We start from the raw sequence: 20,927 nt of genomic DNA on the forward strand, positions 1-20,927 counted from the left end.
GTGTTGTCTGTACTTGTACGTCCTGTATGTGTGTTGTCTGTACTGTATGTGTGTGTTGTCTGTACTTGTACGTCCTGTATGTGTGTGTTGTCTGTACTTGTACGTCCTGTACGTGTGTGTTGTCTGTACTTGTACGTCCTGTACGTGTGTGTTGTCTGTACTTGTACGTCCTGTACGTGTGTGTTGTCTGTACTTGTACGTCCTGTATGTGTGTGTTGTCTGTACCTGTACGTCCTGTATGTGTGTGTTGTCTGTACGTGTATGTCCTGTATGTGTGTGTTGACTGTACGTTGTCTGTACCTGTATGTCCTGTATGTGTGTGTTGTCTGTACGTTGTCTGTACCTGTACATCCTGTATGTGTGTGTTGTCTGTACTTGTACGTCCTGTATGTGTGTGTTGTCTGTACCTGTATGTCCTGAATGTGTGTGTTGACTGTACGTTGTCTGTACCTGTATGTGTGTGTTGTCTGTACGTCCTGTATGTGTGTGTTGTCTGTACGTTGTCTGTACCTGTATGTCCTGTATGTGTGTGTTGACTGTACGTTGTCTGTACCTGTACGTCCTGTATGTGTGTGTTGTCTGTACGTCCTGTATGTGTGTGTTGTCTGTACGTTGTCTGTACCTGTACGTCCTGTATGTGTGTGTTGTCTGTATGTTGTCTGTACCTGCATGTCCTGTATGTGTGTGTTGTCTGTACGTCCTGTATGTGTGTGTTGCCTGTACGTTGTCTGTACCTGTACGTCCTGTATGTGTGTATTGTCTGTACATCCTGTATGTGTGTGTTGTCTGTACATCCTGTATGTGTGTGTTGTCTGTACCTGTACGTCCTGTATGTGTGTATTGTCTGTACATCCTGTATGTGTGTGTTGTCTGTACCTGTACGTCCTGTATGTGTGTGTTGTCTGTACCTGTACGTCCTGTATGTGTGTGTTGTCTGTACCTGTACGTCCTGTATGTGTGTGTTGTCTGTACATTGTCTGTACCTGTACGTCCTGTATGTGTGTGTTGTCTGTACCTGTATGTCCTGTATGTGTGTGTTGTCTGTACTTGTACGCCCTGTATTTGTGTGTTGTCTGTACTTGTACGTCCTGTATGTGTGTGTTGTCTGTACTTGTACGTCCTGTATGTGTGTGTTGTCTGTACGTTGTCTGTACCTGTACATCCTGTATGTGTGTGTTGTCTGTACGTTGTCTGTACCTGTACGTCCTGTATGTGTGTGTTGTCTGTACGTTGTCTGTACCTGTATGTCCTGTATGTGTGTGTTGTCTGTACGTTGTCTGTACGTTGTCTGTACCTGTATGTCCTGTATGTGTGTGTTGTCTGTACGTTGTCTGTACCTGTACGTCCTGTATGTGTGTGTTGTCTGTACGTTGTCTGTACCTGTATGTCCTGTATGTGTGTGTTGTCTGTACGTCCTGTATGTGTGTGTTGCTGGTACGTTGTCTGTACCTGTACGTCCTGTATGTGTCTGTTGTCTGTACGTTGTCTGTACCTGTACGTCCTGTATGTGTCTGTTGTCTGTATGTTGTCTGTACCTGTACGTCCTGTATGTGTGTGTTGTCTGTACCTGTACGTCCTGTATGTGTGTGTTGTCTGTACCTGTATGTCCTGTATGTGTGTGTTGTCTGTACCTGTACATCCTGTATGTGTGTGTTGTTTGTACCTGTACGTCCTGTATGTGTGTGTTGTCTGTACATTGTCTGTACCTGTACGTCCTGTATGTGTGTGTTGTCTGTACCTGTATGTCCTGTATGTGTGTGTTGTCTGTACGTTGTCTGTACCTGTATGTCCTGTATGTGTGTGTTGTCTGTATGTCCTGTATGTGTGTGTTGCTGGTACGTTGTCTGTACCTGTACGTCCTGTATGTGTCTGTTGTCTGTATGTTGTCTGTACCTGTACGTCCTGTATGTGTGTGTTGTCTGTACATTGTCTGTACCTGTACGTCCTGTATGTGTGTGTTGTCTGTACCTGTACATCCTGTATGTGTGTGTTGTCTGTACCTGTACATCCTGTATGTGTGTGTTGTCTGTACCTGTACGTCCTGTATGTGTGTGTTGTCTGTACATTGTCTGTACCTGTACGTCCTGTATGTGTGTGTTGTCTGTACCTGTACATCCTGTTGTGTGTGTTGTTTGTACCTGTACGTCCTGTATGTGTGTGTTGTCTGTACCTGTACATCCTGTATGTGTGTGTTGTCTGTACCTGTACGTCCTGTATGTGTGTGTTGTCTGTACCTGTATGTCCTGTATGTGTGTGTTGTCTGTACCTGTATGTCCTGTATGTGTGTGTTGTCTGTACGTTGTCTGTACCTGTACGTCCTGTATGTGTGTGTTGTCTGTACGTTGTCTGTACCTGTACGTCCTGTATGTGTGTGTTGTCTGTACCTGTATGTCCTGTATGTGTGTGTTGTCTGTACGTTGTCTGTACCTGTACGTCCTGTATGTGTGTGTTGTCTGTACCTGTATGTCCTGTATGTGTGTGTTGTCTGTACGTTGTCTGTACCTGTACGTCCTGTATGTGTGTGTTGTCTGTACCTGTACGTCCTGTATGTGTGTGTTGTCTGTACCTGTACATCCTGTATGTGTGTGTTGTTTGTACCTGTACGTCCTGTATGTGTGTGTTGTCTGTACATTGTCTGTACCTGTACGTCCTGTATGTGTGTGTTGTCTGTACGTTGTCTGTACCTGTACGTCCTGTATGTGTGTGTTGTTTGTACCTGTACATCCTGTATGTGTGTGTTGTTTGTACCTGTACATCCTGTATGTGTGTGTTGTTTGTACCTGTACATCCTGTATGTGTGTGTGTTGTTTGTACCTGTACGTCCTGTATGTGTGTGTTGTCTGTACATTGTCTGTACCTGTACGTCCTGTATGTGTGTGTTGTATGTGTGTGTTGTCTGTACGTCCTGTATGTGTGTGTTGTCTGTACGTCCTGTATGTGTGTGTTGTCTGTACATTGTCTGTACCTGTACGTCCTGTATGTGTGTGTTGTATGTGTGTGTTGTCTGTACGTCCTGTATGTGTGTGTTGTCTGTACGTCCTGTATGTGTGTGTTGTCTGTATGTTGTCTGGAGGAATTTAGACATGTACCGTTTCCCAACTCAGCTTAATGAACATATTACAGCAAAGGTTTAGTACCACAATCAGCTAGTTTGATGCACCAGGCCCCTGTTCTCCACCTGTTTTTATAGACAACGCAGGGTGATTCAAGTTAGTGCTATGAAGCTATTGTTTAAATGTACTGTATCTCCTTAATCTCCCTCCGTATGTATGTATGTCTCTCCCTTTAGGTCTGTCTCTTTTCACTCCTTGCTTACTGAGTATGAGGGACAGTGTGTATGTTAGAGTATATAGGAATGGTCACTGTTAAAATGACTTTGTCCTTGGCCGGTGGCTTTAGGTTTGGTTTTTCCCTTACTGTTGTGTAAACGGTCTGTGCAAATTTTCCTGAGCTCGGCACAAGGTCAATTTAAGATTGAGTAACTGTGAGACTCACTGTTTAATTTGGCCCGGGTGGTTTGTAGATGTTGCGTTTAAGTCACGTTGTGGAAGAAGATGGGAATGGACTCTGGCGGACGCTCCTCTCAGGTCTGTGTTATATGTTATGTCTGTTTGACATCAGTGGGTTCACTTGTTTTGTATTATTCTCCTCAATAACTTGTGTCTTTGACTAAACACTTTGTGGTTCACAACATGAATGTTGTACAGGACAGGTTCAAGTGCAGAAAAATGAACAGCGCCACACAGGTTTGAGAAAATGTCATAAAAAGCCCTTTGTCTTTTACAAACAAATGGGTTGGTGTCATTTTATTGGAGAAGCTGCTTTGTGAGAGGCGTAGAAGAGAATGTATATCTGATGTATGTGCATGCTCTTGTCCAGAACAGTATGTAACGCGAATGTGTGTCTGAGAGGAGATGAACTGTTATCCCTACTTCCCTGTGAAAAGCTTGTAAAAAGATGGACAGGTTTGAGGTTGATAGGTCCCAGCCCCAGACTAAATCTACAACTCCCACAATGCTCTTTGATAAATGCCTCTCTTTTTCCTCTCCCCTGACTTAAAGAGACACACTCGCTTTCTCTATGGGTGTTTTTGTACATGATAGTGTTTTCTGTGTCTGTGGTTCTATTCAAGTGTTCTGGTGTGTTTGTAGATGATGTGTGTCATTGTGTGTGTGTTTCTGTGAGCGAGTGTGTCGTCTCTGATCGGGGCCCAAATGAAGTCGCCTGTGAGTCGCCCGCTCGCACAGCTGAAGCTCGCGGGTACCCGGCCTCTCACCCTGCAGGGGTCAGAGTTCAGGCTCGTTTTAAGTTTGGATTGGAGCGAAGGTATCCCTGGATCCACCGTGGTGCTGCTGGATGATCCAGGCTGGCGTGGGTCTGAGCCCGACGGAGGTCGCGCTCCAGTCTTGACACGACAGCTGAGTCTAACCCCTTCCCCTCTGGACCCAGACCCACCGTCTGCCCGCAGTCTTAACCCTGGGCAGCTGACTCCCAGGGCTCTCTTAACGTCTGTGCAACGTCTCCACAACGTCTGCCCCATGTCAATGAGATGTAGTAGTAGACACAATGCTCAAAAATGTTCTTCATACTGATTCCATACATATTGACTCAAGCAGGGACAGTGACATACAAGCACAACACTCTATAATATCTGATATAATAATATTTAGCAGATGCTTTTATCCAAATCGACTTAGTCATATTCACAGATCAGCACAACACTAACAAGGATGGACATCTCTTCCCCCCTTCTGTATGCTCACGGACCAATTTCATCCAAAAATAAATATTATTATGATATTTAAAAAATAATAATAATAGAGTACACAAGGTGCATCTTCGAAATTTGGTTGTGCATCAGCAGCCACTCAATTAGCCGTTGTCAGCGAAACATGAGTGGTAAACTAGTCTTGTGGGCAGCTATCTAAACATGTCGTAAGCATGGTTGATCATCAGTTATCATATTAAAAACTGCAAAGATTTGCCTCCAGCTATGGCAAAATGTGTAGAATTGCAGGAAATTAGCTGAAAAACTGCATTTTTTTCTCTGCCTCATGGAAAAATTAATAGAATTGCATGAAATGGGTTATAAAATTGCAAAATCTTCTTTGTTCCCCATGGCAAAATGTGTAGAATTGCATGAAACTTGTTTTAAAACTGCAACATTTTCTCTACACCCCATAGCAGAATTGCAGGAAATGTACTTTAAAACAAAAATAAATATATTCACTGTCACGGGGGAGCCGCTTAAATGTTTTGTTTGCAAGGTGGTGGAATGGGTGTGGGTATGCAGACCCACGAGCTACTGTTGCTCCTCTAATGAGTTCCGTTTTTTGTGTCCCACGCCACCATCAAAGTTGCCCATCCTTCCATGCTCTTATGCATTTAGCAGACGCTTTTATCCAAAGCGGCTTACAGTCATACGTGAATACAATACAATACAATTTACTTATGAGTCGTCCCGTGATTCAAACCCACTACCCTAGCATTACAAGCACCATGCGCTACCAACTACGCTACAAAGAACCATACAACGGAATCTGAATTACGACAGTTTAATAGGGCTCTTTCGTTTTAGAGTGGAAGAGGGTCATTTATGTCACAGTTAAATAAATAACTGTTCAAATCGGCATCTGTAATAATCTTGCGGCGAATTTGGGAATAGACACCTCTACTTCAAAAGGGTGCTCTTTAGCGCCATCAAGCGTTGAATATTAACACAATGTTCACACACACACACGCTGTCGACACAAAGAAAGTGACACACACTCCCTTTCTAACACACACACACATTCACTAGGTTTACTCGTCACTCGTGGCATGTTTACAATGCGAAGTAACAAGAGCAATACAATTAGATAAAATAAAACATTGTTCCTTGACAGTTAAATGTTGTAAATACAGGGTTTGGCCATAATTGGTTCTTTGAAGAAATGCTTTTCCTTCCCATTTGAGGTTCTTCAGAAGCACAATTTTAAGGGCCAAACTGTTTTAAAAGTTGTAGATTTCTAAATCTTTCTCAAACAACAGTAACAGACACTTCATGTCATGCAAGCTGGTTAATGTCGCCTAAACTAGCTATGTGCCCTTATTATAGGCTATTGAAATGTCATAGATTATATATTCTGAATTGACATAATGCCTTTGAAGTGGGGTCAAGCAAAGAAAATGCCTAATTTATGAAATAAGTGTTGCATTGAGGATATGACTGGAAAATGTCAAATATATGATACTGAACAGACAGACATCGTGGTGCGCCCCATCAATGCAGGTGGAGGGGGAGAGATCAACAATTGTGGGATGCCGCTTGTTCCCCCAGCAGCTCGAGGGGCGCAGAAACCCCACCTTGATACAAAGTGGCCTGAATTAGGGATTTTTGTTGTTGTTTCATCCTGTTTTGCAGCGTGACAGTGTTGAGAGAGCGCAGCAGAGATTATCAGTAAGGACAGGTGGTACGCATGTTGTGTTCCAGGCTTGTTTGTAGTGAAACGAGATCCAGCCTCGAGATCCGATAGCAGTAGGTGGGTCTCTCCCGGCGCGGTATTATACGGAGTGTTTCATTACCACAGCGGCAGCCAGCCGGGAGCAGCGGGCAAGATTGTACGTTATATCACTCGGATTATTAAAACCCCCGGCAACTATTTAAATATTGAGGGGCCGTTCTCGTTTTGTTTGGAGGAGGTTCCTGCACCCCGCGGGGATGTTTAACTGGAGTAGTAGGGTTTCTATTACGCTGGCATCGCCGTGCGCCTCAGTAGGAGCAGTTTACTATTACTTTGGGCTGGAGGTGGTTCGCTTTTCGCGGAGCTCCGAGTGAGAGACCAGTGCCGGCTCGTGTAGCCTAACCTAAAACCCGCTACTAATCCTGAGACAGTTGGACAGCATCTCGGCGCAAAACGGACTTAAAAATTTCGAACGCAAACGGTTTCTTTTAGCGCTTGACAACATCTGTATATTTTTGGTATTGCCAAACATGAGGATTTTTGAAGACATTTAATTACGAGTATATCTTTAAGCTAAAAAATAAATATATATATATATATCTCTTTAAGCTATTTGTGGATTTTATTTCCCAATAGTTTTATTTGTCATTTTTACTATACGCATCTGTTTTATTTTAATCTCTTATGAACTTTGTTTTTCACTTTTTTGGAAACATTGTCTTATCCTTGCACTTGTTTTGGGAACACAAGAGCGGTCCTGGACGCGACATGAGGACTGTCGCCTGGCTGTCCGCACGGCATTGTCATTGTAATTTTCATGTGTCATGTCGATTGTCGGATGCCGGAGGACACGCGATGTCGTTTAGCATTTTGACAAACTGAAGGTTATGGGCTGGAACAAAACTAACTGAGGGGGGCAATTATGCTGGAGTCCCATATATTCTAGTGGTTTCAGTCGGACACCAACCCATGGGGATATAAATATATATTTATATATATATATATATTCTAGCATATCATTTTCTTTTTTTCGTTTTCCTTCTTTTTTTTTTACTGGACCAATTTTAGGATGATGTTGTATTGCTGCTCGAGCGCCTTGGTACTTACTAATAAGTTCACCTGCAGCTTTTTATTCGTGTTTTTACTGTTCCAAATGCCACAGTCCTCCTCGCCTTTAATTACAGGTAAGATACATTGACTTGGCCTATTTAGCTTCAAAACATGTCCAACAATTTTCAAAAACAAGAATATAGCCCAAAAGCTAGCCTATAGGCCTACAGGTAGGCTATTCACTTTTCCCGTTACTTGCCACTGGGCACAGACGTCAGCTCAATGTCTAGTTTTGATTTACATTAGGTTGAACATAAATCAACAACAAATGTCACCATGCCATTGAATTGATCTTAAAAGTTGGGTGAAAAAAAAATGTTCTGTCGGGTAACTGGTACCCCCGGGCTCGTTTGAAACCTCATGACAGGCGCATTGGCTCACCAGTATAACTTCCCCATCTACTGTTGTTTTGGAAACTCGAGTTGGGTCGTGCTGTCGAGGTCAGTATCCAAGTCACCTGGCGCGTTATCATTGTGCAAACATGATCATTTCTTTCAGGGGAAGACAAATCTGCGTATCGGTATCAGCTGAGTAGGCTACCATTATAGTATAATCTCACCGGATCAAATTCCCATGGAGTGTCGCTACCTGGTATTCGAAATATGCGGTATATCATCTGTCTATTGTTTTCCCTGCAGGGCCGGGAGTTGAACACCGTTTTTTTTGGGAGAGGAAAGTTGTCTGATTGTATAAAGACAAATGCGCCCTGTCACTGTGCTCGGCTGCAAGAGGTGGATGAAGAGTAAACAACATTTATAGGGCTATTCATTCATCTCTGCTTTATAAAAGAAGAAAAGCCTCATTGGATTGAGGCTAAAGTGTTGGGTTTCCCCACAATCACTTAAAGCTGTGCTGGTTTAATTACACGCGAAGGTTGTAGGGTACGCTACGGTCGGGGTAATTGCCCTGCTCCTGTAATTCTCACAGAAACCACTTTGTCACCAAATCCCCCCCCCCCCCCCAAAAAAAAACATTTTCCTGACTGCCACTGCTCTGCTCAACTAAAAATGTTGTCTCATCTAAATTTAAATCACTCTGACAAAAATATTCTGATGAACTGATCTAATATTTCGTAAGTTAGAAAACGTTATAGGCTATAGCCTATATCAACAAAATAAATTAGAAATATAACCTTATCGATAAAACTCAGACTATTAGGCCTGCTCATTTTAACGTCTACGAAATATACTTCACAGTTATGGCATAGCCGGTGCAATTCCTGGTAGACCTTAAGAAAAAGCACAATTGGAATATGGCGAGTCTGTCCATGACGTAATTTATCTGAGGCGTGTTGTTTCGCTGTTTTATCACGTCAATGAAGATGAAAAGGCGCGAATTTATTGCCTCTCTCCTCGCGCCCTTCACAGGTACAGAAGCCATCTGCGAGAACGAAGGAGAGGTGCTCCACATACCGAACATAACGGACAACCCGTGCATCACCTGCGTCTGTCTGGTGAGAACAAATCCCAATTCTTGCTAAATATCTTGCATATGGTGTTAGGGCGGATAACTGTTAGTTGACATTGAGATTCCCTATTTGTTGTTGGCACCTACAGTGGGGAGAACATGTATTTGATATACTGCCGAGTTTGCAGGTTTTTGTATTTACAAAGCACGTAGAGGTCTGTAATTTTTAATCTAAAACAAAAATCCAGAAAATCACATTGTATGATTTTTAAGTAATTAATTAGCATTTTATTGCATGACATAAGTATTTGATCACCTACCAACCAGTAAGAATTCCGGCTCTCACAGACCTGTTAGTTTTTCTTTAAGAAGCCCTCCTGTTCTCCACATTACCTGTATTAACTGCACCTGTTTGAACTCGTTACCTGTATAAAAGACACCTGTCCACACACTCAATCAAACAGACTCCAACCTCTCCACAATGGCCAAGACCAGAAGAGCTGTGTAAGGACATCAGGGATTAAATTGTAGTCCTGCACAAGGCTGGGATGGGCTACAGGACAATAGGCAAGCAGCTTGGTGAGAAGGCAACAACTGTTGGCGCAATTATTAGAAAATGGAAGAAGGTCAAGATGACGATCAATCACCCTTGGTCTGGGGCTCCATGCAAGATCTCACCTTTTGGGGCATCAATGATCATGAGGAAGGTGAGGGATCAGCCCAGAACTACACGGCAGGACCTGGTCAATGACCTGAAGAGAGCTGGGACCACAGTCTCAAAGAAACCATTAGTAACACACTACGCCGTCATGGATTGAAATCCTGCAGTTCACGCAATGTCCCCCTGCTCAAGCCAACGCATGTCCAGCCCAGTCTGAAGTTTGCCAATGACCATCTGGATGATCCAGAGGAGGAATGGGAGAAGGTCATGTGGTCTAAACTCCACTTGCCGTGTTTGGAGGAAGAAGAATGGTGAGTACAACCCCAAGAACACCATCCCAACCGTGAAGCATGGAGGTGGAAACATCATTCTTTGGGGATGCTTTTCTGCAAAAGGGACAGGACGACTGCACCGTATTGAGGGGAGGATGGATGGGGCCATGTATCACAAGATCTTGGCCAACAACTTCCTTCCCTCAGTAAGAGCATTGAAGATGGGTCGTGGCTGGGTCTTCCAGCATGACAACAACCCGAAACACACAGCCAGGGCAACTAAGGAGTGGCTCCATAAGAAGCATCTCAAGGTCCTGGAGTGACCCAGCCAAGTCTCCAGAACTGAACCCAATAGAAAATCTTTGGAGGAAGCTGAAAGTCCGTTTTGCCCAGCGACAGCCCCGAAACCTGAAGGATCTGGAGAAGGTCTGTATGGAGGTGTGGGCCAAAATCCCTGCTGCAGTGTGTGCAAACCTGGTCAAGAACTACAGGAAACGTATGATCTCTGTAATTGCAAACAAAGGTTTCTGTACCAAATATTAAGTTCTGCTTTTCTGATGTATCAAATACTTATGTCATGCAATAAAATGCTAATTAATTACTTAAAAATCATACAATGTGATTTTCTGGATTTTTGTTTTAGATTCTGTCTCTGACAGTTGAAGTGTACCTATGATAAAAATTACAGACCTCTACATGCTTTGTAAGTAGGAAAACCTGCAAAATTGGCAGTGTATCAAATACTTGTTCTCCCCACTGTAGGTTCCATAGAGGAGGAACAAAACGCAATTGTTGTGCGTAATTATTGCCTCTGCGCTTGACTGAATATTCTTAATATTCATATTGTGGCCTAAATATGTATAGTCTATAGCGAGTTGTAGGTCTAACTGGGCAAATATGCCTGTACTGTAATTATCACAAAGAATTATGAATACTGTTGCTACCGTTTCAATAAGAGCAGTAGGCTAAGCTATGTAATTATTTCCCTTCTAAGCCCACACTGGCTTTTAAACAAAATGGCATTGTTTGTTTAAAGACACCCTTGTCTTCCTACTGTCTTTGCCCGACTGCCTGTTAAATCCAGGCTACAAAAATGTGAAAGGAGGTGTCTTTCCTGGAACATTTGCTCTTTGACCTCTGTCTCTTGTTTTAGGGGTTGAGAATGCAAGTGAGAGGCTTTTCTGTCACCAGAAGCCAGATTCAATAATGCTCTCCCTCGTCTGTCTTTTTAGTCCCTATGTAAAAGTGTCATGTGGTGAGGATGCTTCTACAAATGTCTTGTTTGACTTGCAGGGTATTTGCCCTATGTGAAACAGAGAAACAGTGTGCGTGTGCAAGGTTATATATTTCTGTGTGCACTGTGCACACTACTGTGGCCATGCTGCCTCGGCTGTCTCTAGCGGCTCTGATAGTCTCTTTGATATGTCTCCCTCTGCTAACCACCTCCTTATCAGGCTTCCATCACTAGGAGCCCTGCTGAATGCTATCAGTCATCAGAGGGCCAGGGCTAGCCTTTCATCTTGTCATGTCACTGGCCCCAGAGTGCCTCGCAGGGGAGGGGGGCCAGCGATGCTGTCTTTTACGGGGGGTTAGCAGATTTTAAAGGGTGGGGGGGAGCTGTCAGGGCTCTAGTGTCACTCACAGGCTCTCAGTTGCGGCGGAGTACCTGTTAATGGCCCTTCACTGGCGGAAACTGAGGCACACAGAGAAGCCATTCTTTTCACCAGCCGTCTCACAAGACGCAGGAATCTGCCTCCCGCTCTCTAAACATAATATACAGACAGCCAGGAGGCAGCTCTCGTTAACCTACTATCTACTACTCTCCGTCTCGTTTTGCCCCCTCTCCTCTTTCTCGGTAGCAATGATTGATGCGCTCAGTAGGCTGACCAGTGATCTGCAAACATTTGGGAAGCCAAAGGTCCTTTCCTGTTCCAACCGCTCCACAAACATGGAGATCAATACTCACCGTGTACCTTTAGAATCGTTACCTCTGCCACTGGCGTTGTCAGCAAACCACTAAACCAGCCAGCATGTCTGTCCAGGTACAGAGATGTAATAACATTGGATTTATGTGTGGAATTGGCATGTGCACGTCATTTTATGACAAGGAGCAATAACTCGTACACCATTCTGTCAAAATGGACAACCAAACTCCAAAAAAGAAAAGCAGAAATTCTAGGATGAAATGAGAAACTTGATATCTCTACACTCTTAGAAGAAAAGATGCTATCTAGAACCTTAATGGGTTCTTCAGCTGTCCCCATAGGATACATTTTGAAGAAACCTTTTTGGTTCCAGGTAGAACCCTTTTTTACAGATGATTCTACATGGAACCCAAAAGGGTTTTTACCTGGAACCAGAAAGGGTTCTCCTATGGGGACAGCAGAAGAACCATTTTGGAACCCTTTTTTCTAAGAGTGTAGTCTAGAAGACTTAAAGAAGACAAAATCCTCCTTTATTTTCTGTTCTCTTTCTCCATCCCCCTCTTCCCCCCTTTCTGTCAGTGCACTGTGAGGCTAGTGGTACAGTTCTCCCAGTGGTCTATAGAGCAAAGATGGTGTTAGAGAACCTTCAGGGCAGCATTGCTATTGGACCTCCCAGGATACTTCTAATGGAGGGGTAGAAACAAATATATATATATATGGCCTCCCGAGTGGCGCAGCGGTCTAAGGCACTGTATCTCACTGCTAGAGGTGTCACTACAGACCCTGGTTCGATCCCGGCTGTATCGTAACCAGCTGTGATAGGGAGTCCCTTCGGGAGGCACACAATTGGCCCAATGCTGTCCTGGTTAGGGGAGGGTTTGGCCGGGGTAGGCCGTCATTGTAAAATAAGAATTTGATCTTAACTGACTTGCCTAATTAAATAAAATAAATAACAAATATACAGTACCACTCAAAAGTTTGGACACACCTGTTAATTGAAATCCATTCCAGGTGACCTCCTCATGAAGCTGGTTGAGAGAATGTCAACAGTACGCAAAGCTGTCATCAAGGCAAAGGAATCTAAAAGAATCTAAAATAGGTTTAGATTTGTTTAACATTTTTTTGGTTACTACATGATTCCATTTGTGTTATTTCATAGTTTTTACGTCGTCACTATTATTCTACAATGTAGAAAATTGTAACAAAAAATAAAGAAAACCCTGTATAAGTAGGCGTGTCCAAACTTTTGACTGGTACTGTATATGTTTTGTTGTCACACACCAGATAGGTGCAGTGAAATGTGTTGTTTTACAGGGACAGACATAGTAGTACGGCACAGGAGGTTGGTGGTACCTGAATTGGGGAGGATGTCTGTTAATGTCTGGAGCGGAATCAGTGTAATGGTATACAAATACATCAAACACATAGTTTCTGTCCTCCCCTCAGCAGCCTCCACTGTAGTACAGAGCCCCTCGATTAAATTAGGGTTAAGTGCCTTGCTCAAGGGCACATCGACAGATTTTCACCTTATCGGATCATGTATTCCAACCGCTAGGCTACCTGCCAGTGAAATGTATATATTGTTGCCCTTTTTCATCCAGTTTTAAGCCACAACTGCTGCTCCTGTGGGGTAGCGACATGTTTGCTTTGGAGGGAGGTTAAGGGTCATGAGGGCAAGGAGTCCAGGTTTAAATAGGCCTTTGATTTGAGTGCTCCTCTGAAGAGCTTTTTAGTGATCTCTCCATCCTTCCATGAAAGACTGGCGGCACGGCGGCTGGCGGGTCTGTCAGCTTGTTTTGGCATGCCCTCTGGGGTCAGGCTGAGAGATAGATGGAGGAGAGAGAGTGATAGTGGAAAAGTTTGGGAGAGAGATTAGGAGGGAGGGAGGGAGGGAGAGAGAAATTATTCATAGACCATGGTTTGACTGAACACATTTTGATTCTCTGAATTTGGCAAATGGAGATGGTGAAACTGCCTGTGCTGTCGCCATCTAGTGGTCATCTTTCCACACCACATGACCATCATGTCAGGGATCAATACATCTTACATACTCTACATATATCTTTTTAGATGGTCACATTAACCTATCAACATGTTATTACCCTTCAGGTCAAATGTTTCTCTAGTTATTACAAGAGACTAGCAGTAGTCTAATAACAATCCCCAGACCACCCGTTGGCCTATTAGAAGCCACAACATACCACCAGTAGACTAGTAAGAAGCCTCAGAAAGTGCACGGTATGTTGAGTGTTAATGAGGCATGGTGACCTGATTTGACCCCTGACCTTTGCTGAGAGAGGTCAAACCTCTTCACACCACTTAGTGTTAATGGCTGCCGAGTGGAATGGCTCCAAAGCCCAACTAGGAAAGCACAGGTGTGGAGAGACATAAAGATTCAAGGACAAATACGGGACCTCTATGACACTACTGTAGATAACTGTGGTCGTCAGAAGACTAGACGCACAACTTATCACCACTCTTTCTATTTCTCTCTCTCACCCTGTCATCCTCTCTCTGTCTACCTCTCTGTCTCTCTCTCTCTCTCTCTCTCTCTCTCTCTCTCTCTCTCTCTCTCTCTCTCTCTCTCTCTCTCTCTCTCTCTCTCTCTCTCTCTCTCTCTCTCTCTCTCTCTCTCTCTCTCTCTCTCTCTCTCCACCTGTCAGACTTTCCAGTCATCATGTCTGATGGGATCTGTCTGCCCTTCTCTCATTCCCTCTATCTCTTTTTCTCTCACTTTCGTTCCATCCCTTTATCTATCTGGCATCATATATCTCACTCTCAGACATATTTGTCTCAAACTGGCTGTTGAAAGTGCTCTGAAAATCTCTACGATTTAGGCCAGTGGTTTGGGGAGCGCTTTACAGAGACTATGTATGGACCCCATGTGCCTTCGCCTCTCGCCGCCCTTCTCTCGCCTTCACTGATGACATCACCCAAACCAGCCTGGTTAGGGAACCAGTGAAGGCTCTCCGTAAATAAAACCGCCCAGTTTTATTTTAGTTATGTGGGCCACGGTCCGGCTTTGAAGTCGACTCATTATACAGTCCAGTTAGGTTGCACTGAGTAAATGGGGACTATATAAAGAGAGTGTATAAAGCTAGTGGCAGTGATAAAGGTTAAGCTGGTATATAAAGTGAGGTTGTATATAAATTGAGAAGAGAGAAAGAGAATGTCTGCGTAAAGTACATGTGTAACTCGAGTTCATTTTAGCCTGTAAAAGGGGTGTGTCGACAAGGAATGTGTCGGAGACTTTATAGTGTGAACACACTGATGGCAGTCAAACAGCGTCTTCTCTTTCTCTCCGTCCATCTCCCCCTCTCTTTCTCTCTCCTCCCCCCTCTCTCTTTTGCTCTGTCTCTCAGGAGGGGAAGGCAGACTGTAAACAGGAGAGGTGTCCCCTGGTGTCTGAGGACTGTGCTCTGGTGGTCAAACAGACGGGAGCCTGCTGTGAGAGATGCAAAGGTGAGCAGCACACACACACTCCACTACTCTCATCACCATGAAAACATGAGGTCAAAGGTTAGGGGATGCATGTAATGTTCTGTAGTCTCAGCGAGACCAATAAACTTGGAATTTTGACTCGTGGAGTGAGTTAGGTCTATCTCTGAATCTCTTTAGTGTTGATGTATAGACCTTGCTGCAGCATTGCAGTGATGTTGTTTGACGGTCATTGATGCTACCTGTAGGAGTGAGGGTGACGCGACAGCTTGAGTCCCACAGTAGAAGACAGTCAGTCCAGCTGCACTGGTCAACCTACTTATTTAACCACTACTGCCTCCTTGTGATGAATCGTTTTTCTTCTAACAGCACAATAGCTACTGTGCGTGTGTATGTGTACTGTATAAGACCAATTGAAGATTCTGCTTGAGGGTAAATTACTACATACACAAACACATATAGCTATTATTTTCCCGGCTTCCACTAACATACACCCACAAACATGTGACAGGCCTACAGCGGTTCGTATTTAAGTCTTAAGAACTATTCTTTCTCACACTGTTTGCCAGCATCTCTCTCTTTCTTTCTCTCCCTCTCTCTCTCTCTCTCACACACACACACACACACACACACACACACACACACACACACACACACACACACACACACACACACACACACACACACACACACACACACACACACACACACACACACACACACACACACACACACACACACACACCTGCAGTAGTGGACTTCTCCTCTCTGGGACGGGTTGGGACCCGTTTGGGTTCAGCGTTCGGTTAACAGGGCACAGAAATAAACCTTGTTTACGAGCCACTGCGCCGCTCTGACTCCCAGACTAGGACCGCTCGCATTCGCCTCCCGGCCGGAACACACGGGGTCGGGTAGTGTTGGGGTCACCATGGATACGGGACACAGCATTGACCACCTCATGGTCAGGAACGCGGTCCTTTGTTTGCCGTCAAGATTATACGAGACTAGAGTTCATTCAAATGAGAAGAGGTGGATCTCGCTTAAGTCGACCATGGAAAGCCCCATGTTGTCATGGTGAACGGTATTAGTGCCTATTGTTCCTCCATTGTGGTTGACTTTGGGTTTTATTCATGACCATGTCTACATTTAGAACAGGAACTTGCTCATGTCAGCACGAAAACCTCCCACAAGTACTTAATGCAGTGGTTTTATCATAGGAATGGTTTTGCTTTGTTTCCATAACCAGACAACCCGATATCTGTTGAAATTGAAGATCATATTAATTTAGTCCCTTATTGACTGTGGGTGGTGTATCTGGAGCATTGTGATTACTCATAGTGGATCTCAGGCCCATTTCACATGGTGTTTTTATCATGCCCTTGGAATGGACCTGGACAGTTCACAACAACATGTTCTGGTATCTTGATACATCTATATAATGGATTGGGGTTGTCAGAGAGTTTGTGCATGCCTGCCTGCCTGCCTGCCTGCCTGCCTGCCTGCCTGCCTGCCTGCCTGCCTGCCTGCCTGCCTGCCTGTCTGCCTGCCTGCCTGTCTGCCTGCCTGTCTGCCTGTCTGCCTGCCTGCCGGCCTGCCTGCCTGCCTGTCTGCCTGCCTGCCTGCCTGCCTGCCTGTCTGCCTGCCTGTCTGCCTGTCTGTCTGCCTGTCTGTCTGTCTGGCTGGCTGGCCTGTCTGCCTGCCTGCCTGCCTGCCTGCCTGCCAGCCTGCCAGCCTGCCTGCCTGCCTGCCTGCCTGTCTGCCTGCCTGCCTGCCTGCCTGCCTGCCTGCCTGCCTGCCTGCCTGTCTGCCTGCCTGTCTGCCTGTCTGCCTGTCTGCCTGCCTGCCTGCCTGCCTGCCTGCCTGCCTGCCTGCCTGCCTGTCTGCCTGTCTGCCTGTCTGTCTGGCTGGCTGTCTCGAGTGTCTGAATTGCACATACACTATCGTTCAAAAGTTTAGAGTCACTTAGAAATGTCCTTGTTTTTGAAAGAAAAGCTATTTTTTTTGTCCATTAAAATAACATCAAATTTATCAAATTATTACAGTGTAGACATTGTTAGTGTTGTAAATGATTATTGTAGCTGGAAACGACAGATTTTTAATGGAATATCTACATAGGCCCATTATCAGCAACCATCACTCCTGTGTTCCAGTGGCACGTTGTGTTAGCTAATCCAAGTTTATAATTTTAAAAGGCTAGTTGATCATTAGAAAACCCTTTCGCAATTATTAATGTTAGCACAGCTGAAAAGTGTTGTTCTGATTAAAGAAGCAATAAAACATGTTTTTCTTTCAAAAACAAGGACATTTCTAAGTGACCCCAAACTTTTGAATGGTAGTGTGTGTGGCAGTGTCGAGACTACTAAACGTTACCATCGCTATGCCAAATCAAGACAATCAAAGAAAGGCCTTCCCTAGCCATAGGGGACACTATAGCCAGCTGGCTCTGACGGTGGTGGCACACAGACTCCCTCCAGGCATCGCTTACAATGGATTTGTAACCCTGTGTTCAATCTGTCCCAACACGTATGGTCTGGAAAGGCAAACAGCTCTATGTTCACACATGTAGTCCATTTAGTGCTCCCTGTAGACTTTTAGTTTCCACAAACTAGTAAACATTCACATCCAGGTTTGGAGTGCCAACTCTCTCTCTCTCGCTCTCCCTCTCTCTCTATGTCTCTCTCTCTACCCCCACACTCTCTCTCTCTATCCTCCCCTGTCTCTCTCTCATTCCCTCTCTCTCCTCTAGGTTGTCAGCTGGATGGAGAGTCCTATAATAGTTCTGTCTCCTGGACCAGCTCCATCAAGCCCTGCATCTCTCGCCGCTGTCAGGTGACTGTCACACAGAGAAATGAAAGAGAGAAAGGGAGGGTAACAGAGAGGGAGAGAGAGAGATGATGATGAGAAAAGTAAGGAGAGGGAATGTAAAGTAAATGAAGGAGAGAAGGAGAGAGGGAGTACTAAGAGAGAGGCAGACAGGGAGAGGGAATGATAGTGGGGAGTGAGTGGAAAAGAGGCAAACCGACAGAGGAGTGAGTGAAAGAGAGATGGGTGGAGAGGGAGATTAATGAAGAAAGAGAGAGAGATAAATGAGGATCTAGGGAAAGATAGACAAACTTTTAGAGTGGGAGGCTGAATGACGCAGATAGAGACTCAGAGTTGGGGAGGGAATGAGAGATGTGAGGGAGAGAAAGAATGAGACAGTGGACAGATAGCCAAGGGGTTGGAGGAAGAAGAGACATAAAGAGAAAGAAAAGCAAAATGAAGTTGGAGGGATGAGAGAGAGAGATAGAAAGATGAAGAGGGAGGATATATGTCTCAATGTCTGTGAGAGAGGAGCAAGGTGAACTTGGCAGTACAGTCCACCCTTCTGGTTCCAAGCCTCCCCAACCCAGTGTCTACCTCACAAGACTAACCCCACATGTCTCCTCAAAACACATGTATACCCAACCTCACTTACTGTATACACACCACACACTCACATACATGGTCCCACAATACTACTTAAAATACAAAACACATGCACAGATCTGAACACTATAAGTCAATGGCAGTGGACACAGCTGTGTGAGGGAGTGTCAGCTCCAACATTGGGGAGGTCCAGTCAAACTAGACTGTGTTAGTCTGCGTGTTGAAGGGTAGCGTGTGAAAAAAGCAGAGCTCTACACATCACTAATTTACTCCATCCCCAAGATACCCACGCGGCGGGAATGGGGGGGGGGTCTAACCAGTATCCAGACCTCACACACAAACAACGTGTTGTGGTCCCTAGTTCTAACACTACTAGTTATAACACTCCTAGTTATAACACTCCTAGTTCTAACACTACTAGTTCTAACACTACTAGTTATAACACTCCTAGTTCGAACACTACTAGTTCTAACACTCCTAGTTCTATCACTCCTAGTTCTAACACTCCTAGTTCTAACACTCCTGGTTTTAACACTACTAGTTCTAACACTCCTAGTTCTAACACTCCTAGTTCTAACACTCCTAGTTCTAACACTCCTAGTTTTAACACTACTAGTTCTAACACTCCTAGTTCTAACACTCATAGTTTTAACACTACTAGTTCTAACACTCCTAGTTCTAACACTCCTAGTTCTAACACTCCTAGTTTTAACACTACTAGTTCTAACACTCCTAGTTCTAACACTCCTAGTTCTAACACTCCTAGTTCTAACACTCATAGTTCTAACACTCCTAGTTCTAACACTCCTAGTTCTAACACTCCTAGTTCTAACACTCCTAGTTTTAACACTACTAGTTCTAACACTCCTAGTTCTAACACTCCTAGTTCTAACACTCCTAGTTCTAACACTCCTAGTTTTAACACTACTAGTTCTAACACTCCTAGTTCTAACACTACTAGTTCTAACACTCCTAGTTCTAACACTCCTAGTTCTAACACTCCTAGTTTTAACACTACTAGTTCTAACACTCCTAGTTTTAACACTACTAGTTCTAACACTCCTAGTTTTAACACTACTAGTTCTAACACTCCTAGTTCTAACACTCCTAGTTCTAACACTCCTAGTTCTAACACTCCTAGTTTTAACACTACTAGTTCTAACACTCCTAGTTCTAACACTCCTAGTTCTAACACTCCTAGTTTTAACACTACTAGTTCTAACACTACTAGTTCTAACACTCCTAGTTCTAACACTACTAGTTCTAACACTCCTAGTTCTATCACTCCTAGTTCTAACACTCCTAGTTCTAACACTCCTGGTTTTAACACTACTAGTTCTAACACTCCTAGTTCTAACACTCCTAGTTCTAACACTCCTAGTTCTAACACTCCTAGTTTTAACACTACTAGTTCTAACACTCCTAGTTCTAACACTCATAGTTTTAACACTACTAGTTCTAACACTCCTAGTTCTAACACTCCTAGTTCTAACACTCCTAGTTTTAACACTACTAGTTCTAACACTCCTAGTTCTAACACTACTAGTTCTAACACTACTAGTTTTAACACTACTAGTTCTAACACTCCTAGTTTTAACACTACTAGTTCTAACACTCCTAGTTTTAACACTAAGTTCTAACACTCCTAGTTCTAACACTCCTAGTTCTAACACTCCTAGTTCTAACACTCCTAGTTTTAACACTACTAGTTCTAACACTCCTAGTTCTAACACTCCTAGTTCTAACACTCCTAGTTTTAACACTAGTTCTAACACTACTAGTTCTAACACTACTAGTTATAACACTAGTTCTAACACTACTAGTTCTAACACTCCTAGTTCTATCACTCCTAGTTCTAACACTCCTAGTTCTAACACTCCTGGTTTTAACACTACTAGTTCTAACACTCCTAGTTCTAACACTCCTAGTTCTAACACTCCTAGTTCTAACACTCCTAGTTTTAACACTACTAGTTCTAACACTCCTAGTTCTAACACTCATAGTTTTAACACTACTAGTTCTAACACTCCTAGTTCTAACACTCCTAGTTCTAACACTCCTAGTTTTAACACTACTAGTTCTAACACTCCTAGTTCTAACACTCCTAGTTCTAACACTCCTAGTTCTAACACTCACTAGTTCTAACACTCCTAGTTCTAACACTCCTAGTTCTAACACTCCTAGTTCTAACACTCCTAGTTTTAACACTACTAGTTCTAACACTCCTAGTTCTAACACTAAGTTCTAACACTCCTAGTTCTAA

The 20,927-nt window shown here is 43.9% G+C and overlaps 1 protein-coding gene across 1 annotated transcript in view; it reads left to right on the forward strand.

The window, feature by feature from the left end:
• The first annotated feature begins 6,462 nt into the window (after nucleotides 1–6,462).
• The window catches only part of LOC123998360 (BMP-binding endothelial regulator protein-like), a 24,071-nt gene continuing 9,606 nt past the window's right edge, over nucleotides 6,463–20,927 (forward strand). Inside the window, exons 1-4 of the mRNA XM_046303491.1 lie at nucleotides 6,463–7,627; nucleotides 8,921–9,006; nucleotides 15,181–15,280; nucleotides 18,003–18,085. Coding sequence (XP_046159447.1) covers nucleotides 7,513–7,627; nucleotides 8,921–9,006; nucleotides 15,181–15,280; nucleotides 18,003–18,085 — 384 coding nt within the window. The 5' untranslated portion in view covers nucleotides 6,463–7,512. The remainder of the gene's footprint in view (nucleotides 7,628–8,920; nucleotides 9,007–15,180; nucleotides 15,281–18,002; nucleotides 18,086–20,927) is intronic.

The sequence above is a fragment of the Oncorhynchus gorbuscha genome, linkage group LG15 (genome assembly GCF_021184085.1).
Source record: "Oncorhynchus gorbuscha isolate QuinsamMale2020 ecotype Even-year linkage group LG15, OgorEven_v1.0, whole genome shotgun sequence".
NCBI lineage: Eukaryota > Metazoa > Chordata > Actinopteri > Salmoniformes > Salmonidae > Oncorhynchus > Oncorhynchus gorbuscha.